The sequence below is a fragment of the Acinonyx jubatus genome, chromosome C2 (genome assembly GCF_027475565.1).
Source record: "Acinonyx jubatus isolate Ajub_Pintada_27869175 chromosome C2, VMU_Ajub_asm_v1.0, whole genome shotgun sequence".
Classification (NCBI taxonomy): domain Eukaryota; kingdom Metazoa; phylum Chordata; class Mammalia; order Carnivora; family Felidae; genus Acinonyx; species Acinonyx jubatus.
In genome coordinates this window covers 70,754,925-70,767,579 of record NC_069384.1, presented here as the reverse complement: position 1 = coordinate 70,767,579, position 12,655 = coordinate 70,754,925, and the positions used below count along the sequence as shown (strand labels likewise).

Genomic DNA, 12,655 nt, shown 5'->3' with positions numbered 1-12,655 from the left:
ATTGAATTGATGTGTTTTTGTGATAAATTCTTTCCTTTGGATTTAGGTGACCGGCCTGTGAGAGTTTATGCAGATGGAATATTTGACTTATTTCACTGTGGTCATGCCCGGGCTCTGATGCAAGCAAAGAACCTTTTCCCTAATACATACCTTATTGTAGGAGGTAAGAAAATATCTGATAACTTTAGGTGATTTCCAGAAAAAAATTATAGTAGCATTTTTCTTCTTTCATAACCTGAGCCCTGGCTCTTATTTTGGTTTTAAAATGAGGGATGTAGAGCAACCTCTGTAAAACATGAAGTATATGAAGTACATGAAGTATACAGACCTGGTGAAAGAAACTACAAGCTCTTTGACCTGAGATGTCCAGTTTTGTTTTGTTTTGTGTTTAAGTTTTATTAAGTAATCTCTGTACCCAACATGGGGCTCAAATCCACGACCCTGAGATGAAGAGTCATATGCTCTTCCAATTGGGCCAGCCAGGTGTCCCAGAGATGTCTAGTTTTTATCTCACTGTTTTCATTTGAGTTTCTACAGTTTGGGGAGCAACAGTGACCCCTATTGCCTACTTAAGAACAGCATTTACTAGATTCTAGTTTGTCATTTTGAATCAACTGAAGTACGAAAGTCTGTTAAGCGAATGTTATGTGATCCAGTACAGTCTTACAAAAATGTAATAAGGAAACATTTTTAAAATTTGTTTTAATGTGTATTCACTTTTGAGAGAGAGAGTCAGAGTGCAAGCAGGGAAGGAACAAAGAGAGAGGGAGACACAGAATCCGAAGCAGGCTCCAGGCTCTAAGCTGTCAGCACAGAGCCCGACATAGGGCTTGAACCCACAGACCCGATCATGACGTGAGCTGAAGTCAGACACTTAACCGACTGAGTTACCCAGGTGTCCTAAGAAAATATTTTTAAAAACTTAATTGCTGTAGAAATTCACAGCAGGTTAATTTCGAAGTCTTCTCCAAAGTGTGAACATACTGTTTACTGTGTATTGCTCCTGAAGGTATATCTTGGATTAGGAAAAGCATTGCTACCCAGAATGAGCTATATCCAGAAAATACTTCTCCATGTGGGGAGATCGGTTACAGTCCTAGGAAATGGGAGAGGTTGGTGGCTGAGGAATGGTTAAGCAAAGGGGACTTTGACTTACAACTTTATGATGTGGTGAACTCAGTTTGCAGTGATGAGCTCACACACAACTTCAAAGGCTTCACAGTGATGAATGAAAATGAGCGCTATGATGCCGTGCAGCACTGCCGCTATGTGGATGAGGTGGTGAGGAATGCCCCCTGGACCCTCACGCCAGAGTTCCTCGCGGAACACCGGGTAAGAGACTGAGTACATGTCCCCATTCCCCTCCTGGAATTCCCTCGACTCTCAAGACTTCCAGGACTCAGGCTAGTTTTCCACTAGCCGTATTTTACTTATACGTTCTGTGTAAATTTCACATGGAAGAGATGACAGTGGTTTTACTACTAGTCATCCCTAACATTTATATGGGGTTTGGTGGATTAAAAGCATTTTTACATCCATTATATTTCATTTGTTCCCCACAGTCTTATTGGGTAGTTATGGTTTCTACTTTAAATTTTTTTAATGTTTATTCATTTTTTGAGTGAGAGAGAGAGAGAGAGACAGAGAGAAAACGTGAGTGGGGGAGGGGCAGAAAGAGAGGGAGACACAGAATCAGAAGCAGGCTCCAGGCTCTGAGCTGTCAGCACAGAGCCTGATGTGGGGCTCGAACTCATGAACCATGAGATCATGACCTGGCCAAAGTTGGATACTTAACCAACTGAGCCACCCAGGTGCCCCTGTGGTTTCTACTTTATATCTGAGAACAGAGCCAGAAAGACCAAATAACCTGGTCCAGGATACACAGTAGCAGGGCTAGAAACTGAACTCTTCAGTTAAGTGATATTTATCCTCCCTCACTATGGATGTGTCCGTCCTCCTAATATACCAGTCCTTTAGAATATACAGAGCTTCAGCCATGTTCTCAGAAGTTCCAGGAAATAAGACAGATACACATAGACTTCTTTTGTATTAATCTAGTTTCAGGGCTTTGATTTTGGGCTAGATGTTGTGTGAGATCAACACACAGGGGGGTTTCTCACTTTTACTCATTGAGTTAGTATTATAAAACCCCTCACCTTCTTTTAATTCTCACACAGTAGAGAAACAGGTTTCTTATAAAAGGTGAGTATAAAAGATGAGAAGGGTCTATCAGATCAGGTCGGAGGCCCTCAAGCTTGAGGAATATTGTCAGTTCTCAGCAAGAGTGATGTTTGTTAAAACTAGGATTGTGACAGACCTTTTATAATTCTCTAGCTTTTCTATATCTATACTTGGCACCTGATGTACCAAAGGTGATGAACAAGATTATTCCCAGCAACACAGCCAGGCAGGCCCAGGCAGAAGAGGGTAGAGGAACTTTTAACTTCTCTTTTCTCCTTGTTAGCAGTGTATCCTCAACCAGCCGTCTTACTTGCCCACCATTCTTATTTTCACTTTGCTGCCTATTGACCCCTGATAAATTGTCCATAAGTAACCAAGATGTTAGCCGAGAGTCTCTGACACAGTCCTGGGCATGGTTCATACTACAGTGGCTTCTGGAACTGGGTATGGTTGTGTTAGCAATTATATTAGTAAATGCCATTTGGCCTGCTCAGGAATGACTAAGTAAGGTTAGCGTGTCTGTCTGAAAGATTATTGATCCCAGTGGCGTTGGTCTCTTCTCATTGTTGCAAGAGGTATTGACAGGAGTAAAGTGATAGAGCCTAAGACCAAAAGGTCTTTTATGGCTTTGAGTTTTACATTTCTCAGGAGTATAGATGTATCTGTTCTAGTAAAAGGGCTCTTGGCTGCTATTTTTATATTCCCACTCATCTCATGGACTGAGAGAGAAACCAGCTAACAATGAAGTGACCTCTTTTGCATATTTTTAGAAACCCTTATTTGACCAACCCTTATAGACCTGGGAGGATGGGGAGATTTCCTTTCTTCTTTCCTTGGCTCCACTCACTAGCTAACAGACTGGCAAATTCTCCAGTCCTATTTACTATAGTATGATGACTGGTATGCAGTGTGAGGGTAGCACTTCCAGTATACCAGGAGAAATAGTTAAAAACAGAAACTGGCCAACTTCATGTTTATGATTGATAAATAATTAGTTTGGGTGGCTTATGAATGAATCATGGAATGTATGAAGCAAAGCAAAGAGAGATAAAGAAAAAAAAGTCCATTCGAGGCCTGGCCTCTCCTTGTCCTTTATCTGGGTCTGGGAGAGTATTTATTGAAAGAGTATTTACTGGTTCTTTCTGATGGCAGTTATCCTGGGTTTTAAATGAAGTTTCCTTATTTCAGATTGATTTTGTAGCCCATGATGACATTCCTTATTCTTCTGCTGGGAGTGATGATGTTTATAAGCACATTAAGGAAGCAGGTGAGTAAGCTGATGTATATCCTCACTTTATGGAGTTTCAGGGGCAGTGACAGAGATTCAACAACATCTACTTTACAGAGGAAAATGTATACACTTAGAAATTCAACATTTACTTTCTGGTCACACTTCATTTCAGATAAAAGGTTAAGGTGAGCATAGTTCTGACATCTATCAATTCTCAGTCTAAACATCTACTTTTGATATCTCTTTTTTTTTTTTTCAACGTTTATTTATTTTTGGGACAGAGAGAGACAGAGCATGAATGGGGGAGGGGCAGAGAGAGAGGGAAACACAGAATCGGAAACAGGCTCCAGGCTCTGAGCCATCAGCCCAGAGCCTGACGCGGGGCTCGAACTCACGGACCGCGAGATCGTGACCTGGCTGAAGTCGGACGCTTAACCGACTGCGCCACCCAGGCGCCCCTTGATATCTCTTTTAATTTCAGCTATATGTGTGTGTGTGTACACACACACACACACACACACATATACATTTGTTGTTGTTGTTGTTGAGAGAGAAAGAGAGAGAGGACACAAGTGAACAAGGGGCAAAGAGAGAGAAGTGGGGCTCACCTGAAGCAGGACTTGTACTCACCCAAAGTGGGGCTCGAGCTCACTTGAAGTAGGGCTCATGCAAACTCATGAACTGTGAGATCATGACCTGAGCTGAAGTCAGATGCTTAACTGACTGAGCCACCCAGGTGCCCACCCCATATTTTTCTTAATATTAGGACCATATAGCTCCTGCTTTCCTTGCCCCTAGCCTTTAATTCAGTCCTCCTATCTGTCAGTATCTCCAGATTTCACTTAGTAATAGTAGATTCTGCTTTTTGAGGAAAACGGTGTTGCTCCCAGTTTTCATCTAGTCCTACTGTCTAAGTTAACCAGAATGTCACAGTGTTTGTATGTGTTCTTGGATTAGGCATGTTTGCTCCAACACAGAGGACAGAAGGTATCTCAACATCAGACATCATCACTCGAATTGTCCGGGACTATGATGTGTATGCCAGACGGAACCTACAGAGGGGCTACACGGCAAAGGAGCTCAATGTCAGCTTTATCAATGTGAGTTCCAACCTCATCCCAGAATTCCCTGTCCTGATAGGACACACATTTGCCTCCCACTTCATCTAAGCTGAAGTTGCTTCTTTTCAGTCTGTTATAATTATCCACCTCCAAAGAGGCAGTGATTGCCTCTTTGCTGATAACACTATGCTAAGCTATTTACAAAGAGAATAAAACAGAGGCATTTTCTGCCTTTACAGCTTACTATCAACACATTGATATAAAGATGTACAGCTAAATAAATAAATAAAAATATGTAACTTACCTAGTACAGTATTTGTATCAATTATATTTATTTACATTTTATTTTTTTAAAGTTTTATTTTGAGAGAGAGAGAGACAGAGAGCGCGCAAATGGGGGAGGGGCAGAGAGAGAGGGAGAATCCCAAACAGGCTCGGCACCATTGGTGAAGAGCCCGATGCAGGGCTTGACCCCATGGAACTGTGAGATCATGTCCTGAGCTGAAACCAAAAGTTGGATGCTTAACCAACTGAGCCACCCTGATACCCTCTACATCAATTATATTTAAAACAGTAGTTCTTAACCTTTTATTTATTATTATTATTATTATTATTATTATTATTATTATTATTTTGGTTGGTCTTTGGAAAATCTAATGAAAGCTATTCCCTCTGTGGATAGTGACACACAACATTTTGCATGCAGTTTCTCAGGACATGTGGACCTGGTTTTAAAATTTGATTTATGAAAGCAGGTTTTAAAATAGGTTTTAAAATAGGTTTTAAAATTTGATTTATGAAAGCAAAGTTTATCTTAGCTAATATTGCCTTTAAGAAACAAATGGCTATACATTTTATTTGGAAATTGTATCTTAATAAAGTTGGTTTTAAAAGAAGGAAGCTGCTAACTCTATCTTCGACACAAGTAGCTTACTGTGCTCTCTTACCTGTTTCTAATTCTGTGAATTATCAATAGGTGAAATGGTTTCATCTAAATATGATTTATCTATGCGGATAAGCCCTAGCTGTTGCTAACCACCTACTTCAGAATCTCTATGTTCAGTTGTTTAAAAATCCTAAATATATTCCCTTTCCCGTGATCTGGAAACTATGAAAATACTTTTCATTTGGCAAAAAATACCCCCCATCCCTAGAGGGTTCATACCATTTTCCCTTCTCTTTAGGGAAGCTTGTAGGACCAAAGAGTATCCTCTTCCTTTTGCAACTGAGTAAACAGACCTCCAGATACCACAAACTAAAATAAATAGCTCTTCTAAAATCATAGAATAAGCCAATGATAGAGGGGAAAACATCTAGTACAGTAAACTAAGTAAAAGATGCACTACTGCAACCAATAATTCTTGGTGGTATTGTGCAGTAATCTTGTGGCTCCCTATACGTCTTCATCTAGAATGGGGTTTGGGTTATGTTGGGCATGTTTATGTTCCAAGTTTATGTTTTGTCCTAAAAAATCGGATGCATTTGGCTATGTGCCTGTCTGTTACTGAGCCCACTCTATATATTTAGTTTAGTCTAGGCTTCCACAATGTTCGAGTTATCACCTTTTTGTATAAGATGACCATCCAGAGTATATTTTATGTTACTATGATAGAGAAGTATGGGATACATTAGAGCGAAGTGAAGTTCTCATGGCTGGAAATAGTGTCAGTAGAGTGCCAGACCATTTTCTTCTTTCCTTTTGGAATGGAGGTCAGAGTGAGTATTATTTCTCAAAACAATTATTTCTTTACTTAGGAGAAGAAATACCACTTACAGGAGCGGGTTGACAAAGTAAAGAAGAAAGTGAAAGATGTGGAGGAGAAGTCAAAAGAATTTGTTCAGAAGGTTGAAGAAAAAAGCATTGACCTCATTCAGAAATGGGAGGAGAAATCCCGAGAATTCATTGGAAGTTTCCTGGAAATGTTTGGTCCAGAAGGAGCACTGGTAGGTTCTTTCCTGATGGACAGTTTAGGGAATTTCAGGAAAATATAGGGAATTCTCATGCTGTGGAAAGAATTACAGAATTATAGAAAGAGATATCAACATTAAGTAGTTATCTAATTTGTCCCTTGTATTGGGCAGAACTATCTTTTGACTATCCCCAAAAAGTTCTTTAAAGTGTTCATAGAAAGAAGTTATATATTCTCCTAAATAATTTTGCCAACTCTTTGTCCAAATCTGGTGATAAGTAAGTAACCTTGCCCAGCTTACTTCTACACTATAGTTTTCAATAAAAGGAAAGGAAAGAACAAAGAATAGTAAAAAGAAAGCTGCCTCCACTACAAACAGCTGCTGCAGAATTGCTGGGTGAGGTGAGAATTCTGCCCTTGAGGAGTAGCAAGGTCTTTTCAAGCCAAATAGAAGGTGAAGTGTAGCAATTTAGCAAGTAAGCCCTCAGATATCAGGAAGGATCTAACTGTGAGACTGTTTGATACCAGAATAGATTATTCAGGGAGAATATAGAATTTCCTTTTCAGAGAGCTCTACAACTAGAATAGGTACGCTTTTGTCTGAGTTAGTTCCTTTGTTTTTGCCTGGAGCCTGGAATGCAGACCAAGTAGCCATTTAAGAATTCCTTTGACATAGAAGTCAAGGATTGAGTGATAGCATGTGGGAACCCTTAGATAAGTTGCATAGCATGGACTACTTTAGGGAGGAAATTACTTAAACTTATAGCTGTGTCCCTCCCCTAGCTTATTCAATTACTTATGACATTGCACAGGGCACTTGTGATAATTTGAAGTCGCAGATCCTCCAGTGGTGATTTAGTAGGATCCATAGGTTTCTTCTAATTTTACCTTTTGGTCTCCCCAGAAACATATGCTGAAAGAGGGGAAAGGCCGGATGCTGCAGGCCATCAGTCCAAAGCAGAGTCCCAGCAGCAGCCCCACTCGGGAACGCTCCCCCTCCCCGTCTTTCCGATGGCCCTTCTCTGGCAAGACTTCCCCGCCGTCCTCCCCAGCAAACCTCTCCAGGCACAAGGCTGCAACCTATGACATCAGTGAGGACGAAGAAGACTAAGTTTTCATCCCTCCTTTCCTCTCCCTTCCCTCTGTCCCATAACCTTCGGAAGCTCTCGGTTGAATTCCAAATTGTGATCCCAACACTAAACCTAAGGACAGCTACAAAAGAAAGAAAGTTGGGGCAGGAGGACCTAGGATGGGATCAGCCCATCCTCCAAGAGAGGCGTCACCCATTCACACCAAGAAGGAGGCTGAGTACACCTTAGAAGCCTGTTCTGCATCCATATTCCCTCTTTACAGACTTTGCTTTACTGTTTATGTTCATGTGATCTTGACAGGAAATTGTCATTTTTAGTAATTTTTTAAAAATCAGTCTTTCAAATGTTATAAGTAAAACTGATTTTTTGCCCCTGAGGAGTGGGCACAAGGAAGTGGTGTATTACCCAGAGGCCTTTTCTTCCTGATACACTATAGTGTTGCCTTCTGTTCTGAGACAGAGTGGCTTGCCAAGTCCTTCAAGCAATGACCTGCTTATGAGTGATTTCATGGGGAGGGGCAAATAGCATAATTTTGGAGTCCTTAAAAAAAAAAAAAGCTAAAAGCTGAGTAAGCTCAGCCACAAATCACCTAAATGTACTGCTGGCACATGTGTCAATGTGGCTTGAGAAGAAGGAGATCTGAGCCTAACTTTTCTTACTCCCTGAGGAGTTTCGTATTGGACCCAATGGGGTTCATGGAAGACACTGATGGGGATGGAACCAGACCACATGGCATCGTCTGCGGTTTTCCTCCTGTGTTCATCTTCCCAGAAAACTCTGTTGCCCAGTTATTTGGGAGCTCTGATCAATCTCATTCCTGCAGTCTACCTTTGAAGGAAGGAACGCTTTCAGGTTTATTGTGATTGAGGAGGGGAGTGGGGCACTACTCAATCCTATACGGGGTCAATTCAGGTTAATTTTCCCAGACAGGAGTAAGTCCCTGGCCCTGATACTCCTATTTCAATGCTTATTACCTAGCTTTTTGCAAAGGGTACTTTGTAAATGTCTGCAGTTTCAACATGATCTGTTAAATCCAAGTTGCTCAAAGCCATACTGAATATTTGGAGAAATTTTGCACAGAATTTAAACACAGAAGTGTAAGGAAACACCCCCCTTTCTGAAGCCTTATCTTGAACTCTGCCCCTCTTAAGAAAGTTGTGGGGTTTATGTTTGTTTGTTTGTTTGTTTGTTTGTTTGTTTCTTAAAGTTCTTGACTGGAACTAGTGCTCCAGGTAGTGTTCCTTTTCCTCCGAGAGTTGCAGCTGGTGGGGACTTCCCTCCCCTGCCCCTCCAGCAGGCCACAAAGCATGGGTTCACATTACAAGAGTATGGGAGGTTCTCTGTCTTCTCCCCATGTGCCTGCTGGTTATGGTGCCACTTCCCCTGTTAGGTTGCCCACGGGGATTCACCACTTATATTTCCCGTCAGAGATGCTGAAGCTTAACACTTGCAGTTGAGTGTGAGCTCATCTGAAACCTCTAGCATTCTACAGCTACATGACCTAGCAGACTGTCATCTTCAATAGTCCTGTAGCTGGGTTCAGGGGAAAACTGCTTATGTCCAGGCCCCACCCTGTCACTCATAAATACCCCTTGTGGGGGTGGAATTTTGATGTTTTCAGTGTTAGAAAACCACATTTTATCTTTCCTTGCCCCTGTGCTAGGGCTGTGAGCATCTCATAGTCTCCTCTCTAAATACTTTGTGATAAAACCTGCTCTTCTGCCTGAGGATCAGAGGCTAGAATCACTGCCTGCCTGCGAAGCAGGACTACCTTGGTTCCTAAAATTCTGATCATGCAGAGAGGCAGAGTAGAGACACAAAGAGAGGGAAATCTCTTGTTGTCGTGACGGCCTATGAAAACTGCATTTCTGACTCTTCTCATGAAGTGCTATTTGTGCTATCAAATCTGGTTTACTTGAGCTTTGGCTTCGAATCCTTTTGAAACAGTTCAAGTTACTGTTTTCCTGCATTAGCCAGCTTCATAGGATCACATATTTTAACTTTTCTGCTTCAGTCTTCCTTCTTTGGGAACTTTGCCTATTCTCCCTGGTATAGAAACATGATGAAGTCATTACTGAGGCTCACCTATGTGTTCCCTCAAAGTACACGTTAGCCAAATGTATTTGGCAAGGAAGACGCTCAGAATGTGGTTTTCCTCCCTACAGTCAGTCCTCTCAAGCACACTGCCTGGGACCTCTTCCTCTGCTCTATCAGTGGGCTCTTTTTCACATTCCCTGCTCTTGGAATATAACAGCTGTGCTGGGAAGCTCTGTGAGACTACCAGGGCCAGCATATGCACGTGTTCTTGGAAAGCCCTCTCGCCCCTTTTGACAAGACTACAGTCTCAGTCTCCTAACACCAGTGCATCTTCAAATAATTGTGACTTTAAGCAAAATCTTTTATGGTGTGGCATATTTGCTTCTTTGGGATAAATGTGATCCTAAGTGCTGGACAAGGATGGGTGGAGGGAGGAAGCTGTTGGGATGATGCATTATTTGATTGTGCCTAATTCAATGAAGTTAGTTGTTTGCCTACCATGACCATGCCTGTGATCTGTAAATCTTTGCATATTAATTTTAATATTAACTGGTAATATTAGTTTCTAATTAGCTGTTTCCCTGAATCCCACACACAAAGCAATAGGCCAAATGTAGCAGAGATGGGAGAGCCTTAAAAGTTGGTTGGCTTCAGAGCGCAGTGCATAAGACCGAAGAATGGAGACATGCTCAGGAGTTGGTGCCGAGGAGGTGCTTCCAGCAGTTATCTTGAGATGGCTGGGCAGAAAGTTTGCTCTTTTCCTACACTAGACTCAGGAGCACCGAGGAACAGAGATTGAAACTTTCGAGGAACAGAAATGGATCGTTCGTACTACTGTGGCTGTTTCTGATAGCTAGAGCCAAAGACCATTATTTTGCTGAGGCTTAGTTCGGTAAGAAGGGTGGGGATATGAGGAGGCTGAAGATCCTAAATGAGAAAAAACATGAAGGAGGTCAAGAGAACTGTTGACTTTTTCTGATTGCCGATAACCCAGCACCTGAGTTAGATTCTTCTTTTACTTGTGACCACACAGCTGGTCAAGCAGCTTCTGGATGGTCCCTCTACAGTGGTTCTTCACAGTGCTTTTGCTTCGCCAGATTATCTTGGTTTGTGGGTAGCTTCTGTTTTTCTGGAGCCGATTGCCTTTTCGACTCTGTTCTAGATCTCATGTCAAAAATCTTTCCAAATCAATTATATTTTGCTGCTTCTCTTTAATTCCCTAAAAGCCATAGCTTCTACCTTTTCTGTCATCACACACTTTCACCAGAAGTTGAACTAATACAGGTAGGAAAAAATACTCCCTTAATAATGTTTTTAACTAATGGTATTTTTTTTAAGCTTACCAATATAAGTATTTTTAAAGGTTGTATTTTGCAAAGTCATACAATGATTGTTCTTGTTTTCTCTCATAGAATAGATTGTCATGAGATAAAGAGTGGTCCCTAGCTTCTATTTTTCCAAATAAGTAGAACATGTCCTTGGGATTATATTATTAAATGTTAATTTTCTTTAAAAGAATGAAAGATTTTCTGTCTGCCAAAGTTTTATGTTAATACTCAGTTTGGGGTAGAGAACAAAAGTGCTAGGTTTAACACTGGGATGACTCAGGTTGTGTCCCTTTAGGTTTAAAGAGGGTTTTCCTACCCTTTTTAGGGGGCACCGACTGTTTTAAACACAGAGAGTCGATCAGTTGGGTTGTCCTATATTGAGGATGCTGAAAAGAAAAAGGCATGTTGGGAAGAAATGCTGGCCTTGGCATGAATGTTAGCCTCATCCCCAGTGCCAGCAACCCACAGGACGTTTCCTCAATCGGTGTTCAGTATATTGTTTTCCTATGTGAGTGTTACTAATTTGTTCAGAGTTATTTTGGCCTTTGTCATTTAGCCAAATAAAGGCAAAGTGGTTTTACCTAATATTCCATTTCCTGTGTTTTTGACCTGGTATACATGTGTGTAACATGTGTTATATATTTGGGGCTTTTGCCTATGCTCTCAATTTCTTTGCCTTTGCATCCTGATTTGTCTCCTCAAAGTTGTCCCATGACCATATTATTAGGAAAATCCTTTTTCAGCTTTGCACAGAAGCTATTGTCCCACAAAGGGAGGCTGGTCCAGATCTATGAGGTCTAATGTCCTCAGTGCCCTAATGGCACATCTGTCATTCAGAATCCATCAGGCTTCCATCTCTTCTTCAGAAGCCTGGTTTATTGGACACTGGGTTTGTACTATTTTGCCTGGTTGAGGTCTTTTTTTTCGTTTTAGTTGACACACAATGTTACATTAATTTCAGGTGTACAACTTAGTGATTTGACAAGTTTATACATTATACTGTGCTCACCACAATATCATTAACTATATATTCCTTATGCTCTGCTTTTTATTCCTGTGACTTACTCATTCCACAACTGGAGGCCTGTATCTCCCAGTCCCCTTTACCCATTTTGTCGAACCTCCCACCCCCTCCCCTCTGACAACCATCAATTTGTTGTTTGTATTTATAGATCCAACTCTGCTTTTCGTTTATTTATTTTTTTATTCCATTTATGAGTGGAATTGTATTGAATTGTATTTATCTTTTTCAGTCTGATTTATTTCACTTAGCATAATACCCTGTAGACCCATCCATGTTGTCTCAAATGGCATGATCTCATCCTTTTTTATGGCCATGTAATATTCCACGTGTGTGTGTGTGTGTGTGTGTGTGTGTGTGTGTATATGTGTGTGTATATATATGTGTGTGTGTATATATATGTATATATATGTATATGTATACATATATATGTATATATGTGTGTGTATATATGTATACATACATATATATGTATATATGTGTGTATATATATGTATATATACATATATATACACACACACATATATATATACACACATATATATATACGTATATATATATATATATATATATATACACACACACACAGACACATGCACACACCATACTTTCCTTATCCGTTCATCTATTGATAGACACTTACGTTGCTTCCAAGTCTTGGTTATTGTAAATAATGCTGCAATAAACATAGGGGTGCCTGGTTCAGTTCTACTCCTGTTCTTATACTAGGCAAACTACCATATACTTTCCTCCTTTTCACTGGCTTTAGGAAAACTCGGAGTGACCTTTCAATAT

At 40.7% G+C, this 12,655-nt stretch overlaps 1 protein-coding gene across 3 annotated transcripts in view; it reads left to right on the top strand.

The window, feature by feature from the left end:
* PCYT1A (phosphate cytidylyltransferase 1A, choline) overlaps positions 1-11,426 on the top strand; it is a 46,723-nt gene extending 35,297 nt beyond the window's left edge. For all 3 annotated transcript variants that reach the window (XM_015085754.3, XM_053221018.1, XM_053221017.1), the window contains 6 exons: positions 47-163; positions 1,181-1,332; positions 3,370-3,448; positions 4,370-4,512; positions 6,229-6,417; positions 7,288-11,426. In XM_015085754.3, coding sequence (XP_014941240.1) covers positions 47-163; positions 1,181-1,332; positions 3,370-3,448; positions 4,370-4,512; positions 6,229-6,417; positions 7,288-7,494 — 887 coding nt within the window. In that variant the 3' untranslated portion in view covers positions 7,495-11,426. The remainder of the gene's footprint in view (positions 1-46; positions 164-1,180; positions 1,333-3,369; positions 3,449-4,369; positions 4,513-6,228; positions 6,418-7,287) is intronic.
* Positions 11,427-12,655: the final 1,229 nt, after the last annotated feature.